Source organism: Glycine max, chromosome 19 (genome assembly GCF_000004515.6).
Source record: "Glycine max cultivar Williams 82 chromosome 19, Glycine_max_v4.0, whole genome shotgun sequence".
Taxonomy (NCBI): Eukaryota; Viridiplantae; Streptophyta; class Magnoliopsida; order Fabales; family Fabaceae; genus Glycine; species Glycine max.
The window spans coordinates 44,714,972-44,731,636 of NC_038255.2; the positions used below are offsets into that span (position 1 = coordinate 44,714,972).

Genomic DNA, 16,665 nt, shown 5'->3' on the forward strand with positions numbered 1-16,665 from the left:
GCTAAAGGGTTTCATCAAGTTCAGGGTTTTGATTTTTAATGAGACATTTTCTCTTGTCATCAAACCAGTAACTGTTAGACTCATTATTACTCTTGCTTTGACTCAACATTGGGATTTGTTTCAATTAGATGTTAATAATGCTTTCTTGAATGGACTGCTTGAGGAGTCAGTTTACATGACTCAGCCTCCAGAATTTGAGATTTCTGATTCATCCTTGGTCTGTAAGCTAAATAAAGTTTTGTATGGCCTTAAACAGTCCCCTAGACAGTGGTTTGAGAGACTGCTATTTACTCTCAGGGATTTTGGTTTTGTAGCAAGCAAGTGTGATCCATCCTTGTGTATCTACAAAGCTCAATCTCAAACAGTTTATGTTTTGGTTTATGGGGTTGACATTGTTATAACTGGTAGTTCACCTCAACTAATTTAACATCTCACTGCCAAACTGAACTGCACTTCCTCTTTAAAACAGCTAGGAAAGCTTGACTGTTTTTTGGGTAGAGGTCAAGACTCTTTCTGATAACTCCTTACTACTTACTCAAAGTATATCAGAGATCTCTTACAGAAAACTCACATGGCAGAGGCACAACCCATATGTTCTCCTATGGTTACTAACTGTAAACTGTCTAAGTCTGGGGCTGATATCTTTTTTGATCCTACTCTCTATTCTGTTGTGGGGGCTCTGCAGTATACTACAATTACTCGACCTGAAATAAGCTTTACAGTCAACAAAGTTTGTCAATTCATGTCTAATCCCTTAGACACTCATTGGGTGGCAGTCAAACGTATTCCAAGGTATCTCAAAGGGTCAATTTCTCATGGTCTTCATCTCAGACCTGCAATTCCACGCAGACCTCTCTCCATTCATGCTCTCTGTAATGCTGACTGGGCCTCTGATGTTGATGATCATAGATCAACATCAGGAGTGGCAATTTATCTGGGTCCTAATTTGGTGTCCTGGTGGTCCAGAAAACAAGTTGTGGCAAGGTCAAGCACTGAAGCAGAATACGACAGCTTAGCTCAGGCTACAGCTGAAACTTTATGGATTCAAACTCTTCTGACAGAACTGGGAGTTCCTTTCACCATACCAGTCATCTTTTGTGATTACCAAAGTGCTGTACCACTAGCACATAATCCAGTTCTTCACACTCAAACCAAGCACATGGAGACTGATGTTTTCTTTGTTCGGGAATGGGTGCTGACAAAACAACTAAATGGTTCATCATATTCCTGCTCTTGATCAGTGGGCAGATGCAATGACAAAGCCTCAACCACCTTGAGTTTGAGGGGCAGGGGGGGAGTAATCGGAGTATTGTAAGAGAACTGCAGTCTCAGGTAGTTAAGTATTAGTGAGTTAGTTCACTAAGATAGTTTAGTTAGTGACAACTAATTACAGCTGTCATAACTAACAGTTTTGTACTTTTGAGTTTGTTGGGTTAATGAAACTAAAGTTTCTTTTCTGTTATCAAAATATCTTCTCTCAAATACACTATCTGATTCTCCCCACTTTTTTAATGTGTTCCACAGTTCAGCCTATATTCAGATTTTATTTCAGGATTTTAATTAAAATATTAAAGATTTTTTATATTATCATTCAATTATGGATTGTCATGTATGATAAGATTGTTGACTTTTGTAATAATTACTCTAAAAGTCATATCTAGGATCATTTTTAATTGATTGACAGTGCAACAATCTTTACACTGTCAGAGTATCAAATTAAACTCTTTAATCTTTATTTTAAGGCACCTATGTATCCTCAATATTGCTATGCATTTTTACCTTTGCATGTTATCCCCAGTATGGACCAAGATATTTGTGGATTTGTTTTGCTGGTGCTCATTAACTGCTGTATGTCTTGCAGGGAGCATCAGATTGCACTTTTCATATAGTGATGTTTATTAAATCTGCCCCTCTGACTTAATATTCTTTTTCTCGTGTAAGCAATTTAGCTTTTTCTGCTGGATGGCTGGATGCACTTGGTCATATGCATCAAGCAAACAGGTCAGCGTTTTCTGGGAAAGAAAAGTGCAGTGGTCATCCTTTGTTGTTCTGCATTTCATAATTTTTTTTGTTCTTGTTTCTTTTTTTGTCCCTCATGTTATGTAGATAAGCTTGTTGATTAATTTATCTTGAATTGCAAAATCTGTGTATTAAATGTGGGACAGATCTTATTTTCTTACAAATTGGATGGCAAATCATGTGAAGAATCTTATATAGGTCTGCATGTGTTTTCTAATCCCTCATAAGGGTGTGGTGTGCCATTCCCTATCATGTCACTTCCTAGGGCTTGCTCCCTCCTGAATTATACACACACAAACAAAAGGTTATATTTTCTTGTTTAAAGCATGCATTTCCATGTTTTCACTTTCCAGAGGTGACTTACATGCATGGTGAAGAATTTGTCATACATAATGAGTGACTTATTTCTTAAAGTAAAAGTCTGTTTGTTTTGCCAGTGTCTGCAATATGTTGTATTTATTTGTTTGTCATAACTTTGTTTCTATTTCTATTTGCATGCATGATTCAATTGAGTTGGCGTGCTTGTTTTTTGGGTCTTTATGTTGTTCTCAAGTAATTGCTGCTGTTGTAAGGAAAACATTTATTGTTTAATGAGGAGTCTGTTAAATTTTCATTTTGGACTTGGTACAGCTGTTGAGCATGTAAAGGGAGCTGACCTCGTTCCACTTTCGTTTTCATTTATGATGTGTCTGCTTTGCTTGTTTATATATATACTTGCAATACAGTCTGCCCTCTTTTCATATCGTGTTCTATTGCCCTCATATGAGAAAATATAAAACCAGGATGCAATTGCATTAGATTATATGACTAAATTATCAAATAATATGCATCTTGCAAATGCTAGTTATTGGATGCAGCAATACATCCAAGGATGTCAGCTGCACACTGCGATGAATGACTATTTGGCTGTTTTATATTCCCAGAAACATATTTAATGCCATTACCAACATTTGGTTGCATTGGCATATGGTAGTTCACGTATTAGTAATCCCGTACGTGTTTTGGACTTTCTTAAATGCCATGCAATCTTGGTCGACTTGTATTATGGTATGACATGGTTGATCAGCAATGAACAATGAGTTATCGTCATGTATGAAATATGATAGTGTCAGTTTTTTCCTACTGTTTGCTAGAAATATCACCCAGTAGAAATGTGTATACTGTTCTAGGGCGTGACTATTATAATCGTTGATGTGTTGAGTAAAATTAAAAATTAGTGACTTCGCTCACAGCATGAGCGTATTTTCAATTTTGTATAGATATAGGAGATTAATGTGTACGGGCAAAGTCTCTAAAGTTTATATCAATTCACAGCTCAATGACATTTCTAAGCAGTAAGGATCTTTTTACATCAGTTGGCAGCTCAAGAGTCATCCATCGCAGTGTGCAGCTGACATCTTTTGATGTACTGCTGCAACCAAAAACTAGCATTTGGTAGATGCATACCATTTGATAGTTTAGTAATTTACTTTGTCATATAATCTACGTAATTGCACTAATCCTGGTTTTTGTACTTTCTCATATGAGGGCGATGGAACAGGATATGAAAATTGGGCAGAGTGCATTAAGATCCTAAATGAAAACGAAAGTGGAACAGGCTCAGCTCCCTTAACACGGAGGGGAATTGTATAAAATAATTACATCGAGTAATGAGATTCTTTTTGTAAGTTATTTCTTCTTTGAGAGGTACATATTTGCTAACTTGTATCTTTACTTTCTTTCATTTGGAAGTCCATATTGGCTTTATTTGTAGCAAAGGGACCATTAAAGCTCTGGTAGAAATGCACAATGAGTTTTTTTTATAACAGAGAAAAAAAAAAAGTCTGGTTACTTTACATTTGATTTCTTCTAAACTCCCAAGTTCGTATTCTCGTTATATTCCTCTTATTTACGAATTTCATACACCTTTTCTAGTGGTTTTCATGCAGTAGACACTTAGCATCTGTGCAGCAGATATTGATTTTTTTTCCTTCTTTTTTTGGTGTATAAACAAGTATCGATTGATTTTATTAAAGTGACTTGTTTTATTTTTTAAGACGATTCACAAAGTTTATTTAAAGTGGTTATAAGCTTCAACGTGATAAGCTCTTACTTATAATTCGTTTAATTAAGTTTATTAAAATAGACCAAATATTAGTCTAGACAGTAGATGACATTTTCTTGAGGTTAACTACCAAACCATTTTTTTATTTTTAATGAAGATTTATAATTAATCTTGTAACAATTGTAAAATCTAATTTTGCATTACTACGTAATACTATTAATTAGATAATAAAATAATTCTCTTTAAAAAAGGTGACAAAATAATTAAACCTACTTTTGGAACAGGAATTGAACATGAATATAAATATATTTTTATTAAGTAAATAGTTGATATATCATCAGATATTCCTAAGGGATATTTACCCTTCCAAATTAACTTCTCTAGAGTGATGAGATGTATAAAACGAGAAAGTAAAATTGTATCTACCATTGTTCTAAAATTGGTTAAGTTATTTTAATTTCAATTAATGGCTATTATGTCGTTATTTTCTCTCTATATATTTCGTTTTAAAGGAGTCAATTGCTTTCCTTCAAATTTATCTTTTCTTTTGGTAAAATATTATTCCCTTGTCGTGTATATATGACTGTTATGTTATTTTTATTTATGTTTAAATAATATTTTTGAAATTAAAGAATCACATAAATATATTTTTGACATATTTTATTTTAATATATATGGTTAAAATATATTTTTAATCTTTATTTTGACAATGCTATTAATATTAATGAATTAGTTATTTATTTCTTATATAGAATATCAGAAGAGTATGTTTTTAATATAATCAGTACAAAAGTCAACAAATACTAATCAATATAAAATAAAAAATGAAATAAAATATTTTGTTGAGAAGAAAACCCTAATGCACTATAAAATGACACTTGTATAATTCCACTTATCATCAATCCTCTTAGACATTTGTCTAGTGTAAAGAAATAATGGGCCCAGGTTCCACATTCTCAACTCAACTTGATGCTGAAGTAGCTGCACTGAAGGGTATGCTTTATAACGGGCTTCTGATTTATTATCCCTTGTTTTTTGGGAAAGTGAAGGGACGGTGAGGGGGTGTTTCAGAAGCTGAACTGAAAGGCTTTGTTTTGAGGGAAGATAAGATTTTGTCAACATCATCAATTTGCTTTATTCATAAGACATTATTATTAGCTATTTACAAAATCTCTGTTGAGGCTGTTAATAGATGTACCATGCCCTCATGCAATTTGATGCACCATGTCCACAAGCAACCGAATTTTGTTTTATGTTATGATGATGCACAACAAGGAAGATGCTTTTGTCCTTAACCCTAGCCCCCAGCAACTGCTCCAGCTGTTGCATTTGTTTTCACTCGGATATTTGGCTGGTTCACGTTACCAGGTGTAGTATCATTTTACTTTATGGCATGGCCATGCAAAATTTATGCCAGAAAGCAAGAAAAAAAAAGATAAGAGGATTAATACTCATCCGTTACTGCATTAAAAAAAAAGACACTCATCCGTTACTAGTGATCAAATTTACAATGATTTTTCCAATTTTGCATATAAATACTCTTAAATTGCTAGTTAGCTTGTCCAACCATAACTTCAAATAATATTTTTACTACCATATCCCCCTACAGCCTTCAATGTTCCTTGAATAAAAAAAAAAGCTTTTAAAATGTTTTTATTTGCATCAGAATCTGGTTTTAACACCCAACCCCCAGCCCCAGTTGGAGCCAAACGAACATGGGCTAGAAGTGTAATTTTGGGGTCATCCAGATTCAGGCATGAAAGGCCGTTTAATCAAAACACATCACAAAATTGGTGGCTGCCAAATCGCATAGTCCTTTTTTCTTTTCACACCGTCTGCACTAAATAAGTTTCTGAAGGGTACTTTTGTAAATAAAAGTTAAAAAATAGCTGGCTTTGGGAAGAGCCAAAAGGCCGTACAAAAATAATAGCAACTCGCCACGATTATTTTTTTGGTTAACCCTCACAATTTTTTGAACAATACCCAATGGTGTGACAAGGCCAGCGTCTCAATAGTCAGTCATCTAGTTGATAACACTGGTTAGAGATGTAAATAAGCTTAGTTGTTCATGAATTATTCAAATTTCACTAGTTAAATGTTCAATTATATTCGTTTGTTTAATTAAATAATCAAATTTAAATTTGAGATTAAGTTCAATTATTAGAATGAGTTAAACGTAAATTTTACAAGTTCAATATTAATAACTCATGATTTTTTTTGTACAAATAACTCATTTCTTTAAATTGATGATTAGAATTTTCACTAGCTTTTATCATTTATATATTTATTATTAAAATATGTAAAATTTTGTTGAGAACGTTCAAAATTAATTTTGAAGTTTCTTTTTTTTAATATTCAAGAAGTTATGAATTTTAATTTTCTGGATTATAAAAATGTAATTGTCTAGAATATTTGAATTTTGCATCCTGCATATTAAGCACATGTTTCAATGTGTAGATTGTCATATGGTATTAAAATATTTATTAAATACTAAACTGATAAAATTAAAAAATAATTTAAGAATTTTTTTTACTAAAGCAGGAAAAATTAAGTTATAAATGAGCTAAGTAGACTAAGTTTTTTTTTTTTTTACAACACTTGAGCTTTTTTTTTTTAACAAGTAAGTTAAAGCATTGATTAAACTCATTTAAATAAATGAGGCAAACTTAATCAACTCATTTTTTTACAAGCTAAACTTAAACTTTAAGTGCTTAATTTAGCTGAACTCGTTAACACCCTCACAATGAGTAATGTCATCTAAGGTTATTCATAAGATGCGATAACTTGGGTTTAATTAGTTTTTTTTAGCTGATTTAATTAGTTTTCTATTCAACCATAGAATTTATTTTGTGTGTTTGTGCGCTTGTATATATTCAATTAGAGAACTTGTTCAAATTTGCATTCAATCCGATAAACTTCAACAATTTCTTTATTCTACTTTGTTAATATAATATTTAATATTATGTATAATTAAATCGTGAATTGAAAATGTTTAAAATTAAAATTAAAGTATATTTATGTTATATATTGTAAAGAAATATTACTACTATAGTTCTTTCAATTTAATTTTATATCTAAATTTGGTTTGCATTTTAAAATATTCGTCCAATACAAATGAAACTTGCTAATTGTTAAAATAGAGATGAATTTTAGAAAAATACAAAAAATTATGCCATGTTATTTTCTTCTTGAGGGAGAACATCATGCCATGTTAAAAATAACATAGAAGGTATAATATAAACTCGAGTTAGTCATTCAAAAGTTCTTTAAGCATGTGATTATAGTTTGATCTTTGATTACCTGAATACAGCATTTATGAGCAGAGGATGGGTAAAAAAATTGTTTTTCAATTGATACTCCGGGCCGATCTTGGGCATAGGCTACAGAGGGGACGGCCCAAGTCCCACAGCTAGAAGGAGTCTCAAATAATAATAAAAAAAATTATTTATGTGATAAAAGAATTTATCTTATTTCGTGCTTATGAAGAACACTTTCTTGTTGTTTTTTTTTTCTTTTTCTTTAAGTTGCATCTGTAAATTCGTGTTAAAAAAATCTGTAACTTTGACCTATACATGTAATGAGCATATAATAATAAATAAACTAAAGGATTTTGTTATTCAACAAGATAAAAATTAAAAATCAAATTGTAAATAAATTTATTTTTATGTTATAAACTAAAATTCACCTCTCTCGCAATTAGATATTTTCAGCATATTCGTTTCCTTTTTTTAGTACATTTTCATACACCTTCTGTTACTATGCAAAAGATATATTTAAATACGCGTATGATAAAAGAAGCATATGTTATTTGTTTAGTATAATAAAATATATAAATTTCAATAAAATTATATGTTTATTTTATTTAATATATGCTTATGTTTTAAAACATTCATGTATAAGGACCCTTATTTATCACTTCTTTATTGATCAATCTTATGGAAGTCGATTGTAAAAATACCCTAGATCTACCCCTAATAAAAAATGTCATGTTGAAAATAATACAAAATATGGCTATATGAGTTAAACCCATTTCCAAAACACATGACATTTAATTTTTAAAAATTGAACTTGTTAAAATTACGTTGAGACTGAGCTGGGACGTAAGGGGCCTCAGACACCCTTAATGTTCCCGCAGGAAACCTCCCAACTTGACTAATGTTAGTACCGAGTGATCTACAAAATCTTGCAAGGAGATATCTATAATGAATGATTTGATTGGGTGATAACAAGTTGTCTATATTGTTGGCGGAATGGCACATATAATATCAAAACTATATCAGTCCCAGCATGTGTTGTTGTCCCAAAATTTGTCGTTAAGCAAATGCTTACCCAACTCACTATCATGATCCTCTTTATCGTACCTTGGAGTATGTAATCATCCTCACCAAGGCAAATGAGCCATCTTCAATCCAACCCCTTATGTTGCTATTTGAAACCTTACTTTATATTTTAACTAATTAATTAAAGCAACCAAAGTTTGGTCCCCATTACGGATAGCAAGCACTTGAGAACCATGCACACTCCTCTTTTGTGTCATTTTCCTGTGCCGTACCTCATTTTTATGCCACGCTTGTCCACAAACTCATCCCACATTTAGATCCTTCTGCGATTCTCACCCGTTGTCTACTTCAATGCCATGCACGTTTGTGCCACCATCATGTGATCTTTGTCCCCTTCATATTTATATATGCACTTGCCATATATCCCATTGGGATCAGAACCAACGAATATTTAGAATTTCCATGAAAGGGATGGTGCATCTTGTTGAGTACCTGATTGTGATGTGTCTCAAATGGTCAACAAGCTAAAGTGCTACTACTAGATTCATGGCCACCGCCACCACTGTGCTCATCAGAGTTGGAAAGTGATAGAATTTTAATTGGACCATTCACTGCCTCACCATGCACTTTTTAAAGTCCTTTGTCAGTGTAGTTCATTTTACACCTAGCAAATTGCTAGTGTATTAGGTATATGCTTACAAAACTCTCTTGTATTTTTCATTACCTCAAAACAAATACATCTTGTTGACAAAGAAATTCACCCTGTTGATGATGTTTTGTTGATTGGCACTTTAATAGTTACTTTAATCCTTATGCACTAACTAAACATTGAGTTGCCCATCAAGATATAGAGAATGAGAGTTGGTGACCCATTGGTGTTGTTGATTCTTTGGAGCAAAAGTGGCCTTGAATAAATTTAATAAGGATGAGCATCTATTCATCCATTTCAATCTCGTTCCTGTATTTTGTCATTTCCTTAGTAACATTCATAAAGACAAGAAGATACATTCTTGAATAGGAAGAGAAAGGGGGGGTAGGGATGATACACAAACTATACTATGGTCAAAACAAAAATGCCAATAATTATAATGGGTATATGGCTTATAATCCTGTAGCTGGTAATATCATTTGAATGGCTAGCCTTCTCTTTCGTCGTCTTTCGGTCTTGTTGAAGAGCTTGAACCTGAGGCCATTCCAATAACTTGGCTGTGGGTGAACCTTTGTAACTGAATCATGCGCGCATAAATCCCATCCGGGTGATTTTTCAACAACTGAGAATGTGAGCCTTGCTCAGCTACTTTCCCGTCATCAATCACAGCAATCAGATTGGCATTCCTGATTGTTGATAGCCTGTGTGCAACAATGATAGTTGTTTTTCCTGAGGAGGCGCGGTCTAGAGCCTCCTGAACAGACCTCTCAGATTCAGCATCAAGTGCACTTGTGGCCTCATCAAGAAGCATAAGTTCAGCCTTCCTCACAAAAGCCCGAGCAACTGCTATTCTTTGCTTTTGTCCCCCGGACAGTTGAACACCTCTCTCCCCCACAAATGTTTTGTATCCATCTGGCAAACCAGATATGAACTTGTGTGCATTGGCAAGAGTTGCAGCTTCAATTATCTCAGCTTCAGTGGTTGACTCATGTCCATAAGCAATGTTTTCATAAATAGTAGTGGCAAACAAACAAGGCTCCTGTGGTACCACAGAAATGTGCCTTCTTAAGGACTTGAGGTTGTATTTCCTGATGTCCTTGCCATCAATCATGACCCGACCAGATGTTGGATCATAGAATCTTTGTATAAGTGCAATAACTGAGCTCTTACCACAGCCACTAGGTCCTACAAGGGCAAGAGTTTTACCAGCCTTCGCACGAAGACTGAGGTCACGAAAAACTGGCATATCCGGGCGAGTTGGATAAGAGAAGTCTACATGCTTAAGTTCAACTTCACCACGAAGACGATCAGGAACAGGAGTAGCATCTTGATCATCAGGCTCAATTTCAGTTCTGCGGTCAAGGAGATCAAACACTGACCTCATGGCTCGGCCTCCTTTGATAAAGTCAGGGGCCAGTGTTAAAGTTTCAGCAGCACCATTTGCAGAAACCATTAGGACCATAAAAACTCTGATTGTTTTAGAGAAGTCAGAGATGCCATGCTTCACCAGCCAAGAAGCATACCAAAGACCAAGTGCATAGGAAGCATAAAGTGCAAACTGAGCTACACCATATCCACTTCCAGAAATTTGTCCCTTCCAAAAACAACGCTGTAGTGGAGCTTGGAGATTGGTGGTGAAAAGGCCAACAATTTTTTTTTCTGAATTGAAGGCTGCAACAGTCCTTACATTGGCTATAGCTTCTCCTGCAAGTTGTGTAGCCTTGGCATGAGCAGCTTCCAGGTCCCCAGAAAAACCAGTCATGAACATTTTCTGTATAAAACCCAACAAAATACAAATGAAAACACAGAATTGAATGGCAAAACATGTCAAGAAAGAAATCTACAAAAAACAAACCTGCAAAACAGTGGCTGCAACAACAACAGGAAAGACAGCAACGAGGACAAGGGCAAGGCGCCACTGCAACACAAACCCAGCAGTACAGGCAACTAGCATAAGTGCAGTGTTCTGCACAATTACTGAAATTCGATCTCCAATGGCTGATCTGACATTGTTGGCATCAAGAGCCAGCCTTGCAGCAATCCTGGCACTCTCATTTTCCTCCTGATCAAACCATGCCATTTCATTTTTGAGCACTGCTGTCAGCATTTTCTCTCTCACACGTTTCGTAAGGTTTTCCCCGACAATGTCCCAGAAGAAGTGTTGCAATGTGTTGAAGAGAAGTGCAGTTGATGAAAGGCCAATCAACAAGTAGCAGTACTTTTCTATTTCACGGATCATGTATCTGTGGTCTGGATTGTAATACACACTGAGGACAGCACTAAGAACATAAGCAAAGAAGGCACTAAGGGATCCACAAACTACAGACCCTATAGAGCCAATTAAAGCATAAAGCCATTCAGGAGAGTTCATTTTTGCAAGTCTCCAGAAGGAACTGGCTTGCTCTTTGAAAGCAAGCTTTTCGAGCCTATAACTAGGATGTGATGCATCAAGGGACAGACTAAAGTCAGATGTAGAGAAATCGGATAGCCTACGCGAGTATGGTGACCGTCCATAAGAAGAATTCCTAGCAATTATTGGTGAGCTTACAGAGTTTCTGGCACTCGACGGCCTGCAAATGAAAATGTCATGAGATGACATATCAGCTTGGAATATTCAGTAGCCAAAGGATTAATAAACTTTAAAAAACAATGAAAATTAACTTCAAACAGTTTTTTCAAAGAATGCCAATGTTAAATATTAGTGAAAGCTACCTTGCACTACTCTTTCTGGCATTATTCATGGCAGTTTCATGAGCCATCTCCTGCATCTTTATAAGCTTGGCATAGACTCCATTTTCACCTTTCGAGAAGAGCTCATCATGAGTTCCAATTTCAGAAACACTTCCTTGCTGAAGTACAGCTACAAGGTCAGCTTTGCGAATTGTGGAGAGACGATGAGCAATTATGAGAGTTGTTCTGCCAATCATGAACCGGTCAAGGGCTTCTTGCACAAGCTTTTCTGACTCCGAGTCCAATGCACTCGTTGCTTCGTCTAGGAGAAGAATTGCAGGGTTTTTCAGCATTGCCCTTGCTATTGCTATTCTCTGTTTTTGCCCTCCAGAAAGTTGCAGCCCTCTTTCTCCTACCTGCCAATGCAAAATAAATTCACTTTATCAGATATAAGTTTAACAAATTATCATTTTCAAAGGCTCTGTTCAGATTGATAGGAAGGGTGGAGTTAAATGGAATGAAATGAAATAATATTAGTTATCATTGTTCAGATTGTTTAAAAGAAGATGGAATGGTAAACAATCGAATATGTTGAGATTTATTCTATTCCATTCCATATAATATCTATTCGTATTTCTTCTACCAATTTGGGGTTGTGATGAAAACAGTTAATTCTTCGTTAATTTCCATACCATTTCATCCACTTCCGAAACAATTGAATGAAAACTTTAATTCAAATTCTCTATCATAGAATATTCAAGCAATGGTGTGTTATTTTTAATCCATTCTGTTACATTTCCGTCGTACTCCATCCTTCATTTGATATCCAAACATAGGTTAAGACTCTTGTTCCCAAATGGGGAGCAAGCTTATTCTCAATTAAATTAAATTAGTCGAGGACTAAAAATTGTGAATCTATTATCAGTTTCTGCTTCATCATCTTTAAATTATCATATATTATATTATTCCATCTGTCATTGATAATTAGTTTATTAAGTGTCCTATGGATAAATTATCTATTCTTATGGAGGCTACATAATTGATGAAGAACTTTTTCGGTGCTCTTCATTTTTTGTTATAAATTCTGGTTCTGGGCATTTCCATGTTGGTTGTTTGTCTAGTGTCCTTATTTAAGAATTGAACATGCACGAGTTGACTGAAGCATGTTACCCTCTTGGTCTTTTTCAGATGCAATGCATAAACAGGCATTTCCTGGCTTTGACTACTGAACAAATCTCATTTAAAAAAAAAAGACAAGTTTTACTTTTTGACCAAATAAATAAATAGTCTAGACAAAGCCCTGTTTCTGTATGGTGCTAATTACCAATTATAACAATTGTGGGTATAAAGACAGGCAGGAGATGTTTAATTTGGTTGTTTTCTATTTTTATTTTGGTTGTTTTTTATTTTTATTTTTACTGGAAATAGAAAATGGTAATGAAAATATATTTGATTGGATTTCTGTTTTCATTTTTAGTGAAAATATTTTTCCAAACGAACCAAAAATTGAAAACAATAAAATTTCATTTTCAATTAAAATCAGGAATCTCATTTTGGGTAAAATGAAAACGCCGTAGTAATGAATGTAATTTTAAGCAAATTTAAAAATATATTTTCTTTTGAAAACACATTTTCAGTGTTTTTATTTTTTGAAAAAAAAAATAAGAAGTCAAACCAAACATGTTTTCAAAATTCTAATTTTTAAAAAATGAAAACAATTTTCAAAAAATAAAAATAAAAAATGAAAACACAAAATGAAAATGGAAAGTAAACTTACCCTTGTATTTTTATCATCCACTTTTTTCTATTTTGCAAACTGTATTTTATTTTACAATATTAAAAAGTAACTGGCAAGTGACAGGCATGGAACAATCCAATGCTTCTTCTGTAGTTCCACGCCAAAATTCAAATCCAATGATGTGACTAGTTTAAAAGGGCAATCATCAATTCATCACTACACATACAATTCCAGGAGCCATTTTCATAAAACAAAGATGACTAACCTGGGTTTCATAGCCATCAGGAAGTTTAATGATGAAGGAATGAGCATTAGCAACCCTGGCAGCTTCTTCAATCTCAACCTGGTCTGCATCAGGCCTACCCAACAGTATATTTTCTCGTATTGTGGTAGCAAACAAAGCAGGTTCTTGACTCACTAGTCCTATCTGCTGCCTCAGCCATCTAAGCCTCAAAGTTTTAATGTCATGCCCATCTAGCAGAACTTGCCCTGCACACAGATTATGCTCAACAACCAACATAACTAGCACAAAATTTCAATCTTAAAGTTCAAACAAACAAGAAGTCAAACTTTTCATACTATACTAAAAGACTTTAATTTTCAAAGTTTACCTGAAGTTGGGTCATAGAATCTCTCAATGAGGGAGACAACAGTGCTCTTTCCAGAGCCACTGCTACCCACCAAAGCTATGGTCTTGCCAGCAGGCACATTCAAGGAGAAGTCATTGAGGATCTGAACCTCTGGCCTAGATGGGTAAGAAAAGTCCACGTTTTTCAGCTCCACAAGTCCAGTAACTGTGTCTAGTTCAACGCCAGATTCGCTATTTTGATCAATACTTGGCTTGTGATCAATTATACGGAAAATCTTCGCAGCAGCAACTCTGGCCTTCGTAAATGCAGCCATGCTTGGTGCGGATTGCCCCAAACCCCTGTGTGTATCACAATTGAATCCTTAACCACGTTACTAAAATAAACCTTAAATGAATGGTTGTATGTTTCAATGACTAAAGCATGAAAATGCACACGAATACTCACAATCCACCAATCATAACAGCAAACATGGTTGCAATGGCAAGTCCTCCGTTGGTGGCGTGGTGCCTAACCAGATAGCCTCCATACCACAACAGAAGCGCGTAACAGCAAAAAACAACAAAGTAAGTGGCACCCAATCCCATTCCCTTTGCAAACCCAGTTTTGTAGCCAATCTTCTGTGCAACTCTCAAGGCTGATGAATAGGCCTGCAATGCTCTGGACTCCCCAACAAAGGCCAGCACTACCCGGATTTGTGCAATCGTCTGCAATGCACAAACAATAAGAGGTGATGTAATGCCAATCAAATCAAATGCAATTAACAAAAAGTTTATCAACTATGTCATTTCTTGATTCTCACCTGTTCCACAATGTTGCCAGCTTGAGAAAGAGCTTCCTGGCTCTTACCAGAGAGCTTAGCCAAGGTGGTGGTGTGAATGCCTCCAATCACAGCTATCATAGGGACAACAGCAAGAGTGACCAAAGCCAATTGCCACACAGCAGTGAAACCCACAACAAAACCAGAAACAAAGGTAGCCATGTAGTGAATGAAATTCCCCAACTGCACAAGAACCATCAAAAAAATGAAAAATGAAAAAAAAAAAAAAACTAGTCCAAATCCAGTAACAGAAACAAAGAATGAACTTGTTGAATTTGGCACTGCACCTTCTCACTAATGGCATCCTGGACCATGACAGCATCGGTGTTGATTGCGAAAACAACGTCGGATGTCCTAACCTCGGTGTCGAAGAACTGAATGTCCTGGTTTAAGGCAGCCTCCAGATACTTGATTCTCATCTTGGTCGATTGCCGCTCCCCGCTCCACATCCAACACGAAATCTCTGCAACAACAACAACTCCAAACCCATCAATCAAAATCCAAAGCCAAACAAACACAAACAAAGAATTAGTGAGTCAATTCAATTCAATTCACTAACCTGCCCATGAAGAAGCCCATATAGCAGCCCCCACCACCAAGAAGTAAAATGCATACTGCAAAAAAATCATACAACACAACTCACTCACATTCACTCCAAAAACAGAAAGAAGAAAAGAAAAAAAACACCAAACTTTAATAACACTCTTGAGTTCTGTTTGTGATGTTAAATTGTTACCTTGACCACTTCCTGAGTCATCTTGTCGACATCATTAGCATTGGAGCCAAAGGAATTGACAAGATCCGCAAAGAAGCGAAGAAAGAGAGGCAGAGAACAACCGTGCACAACTGCTCCGACCGTCCCAATTCCCATGAGAACATAATCCAACCCATCAGCGAATCTGAAAAGCTCTCCAAACCCAACAGAGGGAACACTCTCTTTCTCTTTCTTCTCCCCACCACCGTTACTAGTAACTGCTGCAGAAGAAGCACCAACATCTTTGTTGGGTGGTTCAGAAGTGTTCATTTCCCTTGGAACTTGGTGTTGTGAAGGTGCAGCTGCACCACCCTCCTCTGGAACAAGTTCAAGGCCTTGCATTTCGGACCATTTCCACTGCTCAATGGTTTTTATCTCCTCAGAATCTTTTGACATTTGCAACAAAAATTGTTTTTCTTTATGCACGACTTCCCACCCTCCTTCTCTACTTTATTGTCTCACTCTACCACTCCTAATTCATGCTAACTAACTATTCTACTCTCTCTTAATCACTTTCTCTATTATTATTTATTATTGTTGGTGTTGTTATTTTGATCTGTGTGGGAAGTTAAAGGTTCTCAATTTTACTCTTTTTATTCTTCATTCTTCTTGTTGCTCGTGTGAGGGGGTGTTGTGGGCACACTCATTCCTCACTCACTCCTAACTAATAGCTAGTATTATCTTCTGGAACTCAAGAGAGTGAGACTGTTAAGTTAGGTGGGTTAATGTTTGAGTTTTTCTTCTTCTGTAAAAAATAAAAAACACCGAAAGTGACACATGGTGAGAACCTAGACAGAGAAAAGTTTGGAGACATAGATAGAGAGAGAGAGAGTTTTGAATTTCCACCCGACAATCAACACTGTTCTCACAAAACTTCGAGATCAATTTTTGACTCACTTATGTTCAATAAAAGAAAATAAACAAAGGATCATATTGTTATTGTACGTATTTTTTACAATTTAAATTTTATAATGAATATAAATATATACTCAAAATTTAAATCATTTATTTATTATCGAGTGTTATACAAGATTATTTCACTTAATTAGTTGTTTCAAATCTATATTAAACACTTCAAAAAAGAATTTATCATCTATGATGTTA

At 35.2% G+C, this 16,665-nt stretch overlaps 1 protein-coding gene across 1 annotated transcript; it reads right to left on the reverse strand.

Moving 5' to 3' along the window:
- Positions 1-9,254: 9,254 nt before the first annotated feature.
- On the reverse strand, positions 9,255-16,293 carry LOC100814667 (ABC transporter B family member 1). The gene is made up of 10 exons (XM_003554341.5): positions 15,544-16,293; positions 15,367-15,421; positions 15,095-15,270; positions 14,790-14,990; positions 14,435-14,694; positions 14,012-14,328; positions 13,666-13,889; positions 11,705-12,078; positions 10,848-11,562; positions 9,255-10,763 (listed from the first exon to the last, which is right to left on the reverse strand). Exons 1-10 carry the CDS (start codon positions 15,955-15,957, stop codon positions 9,480-9,482), a joined length of 4,020 nt encoding a protein of 1,339 aa, XP_003554389.1. The 5' UTR covers positions 15,958-16,293; the 3' UTR covers positions 9,255-9,479.
- Between the last annotated feature and the right edge of the window lie 372 nt (positions 16,294-16,665).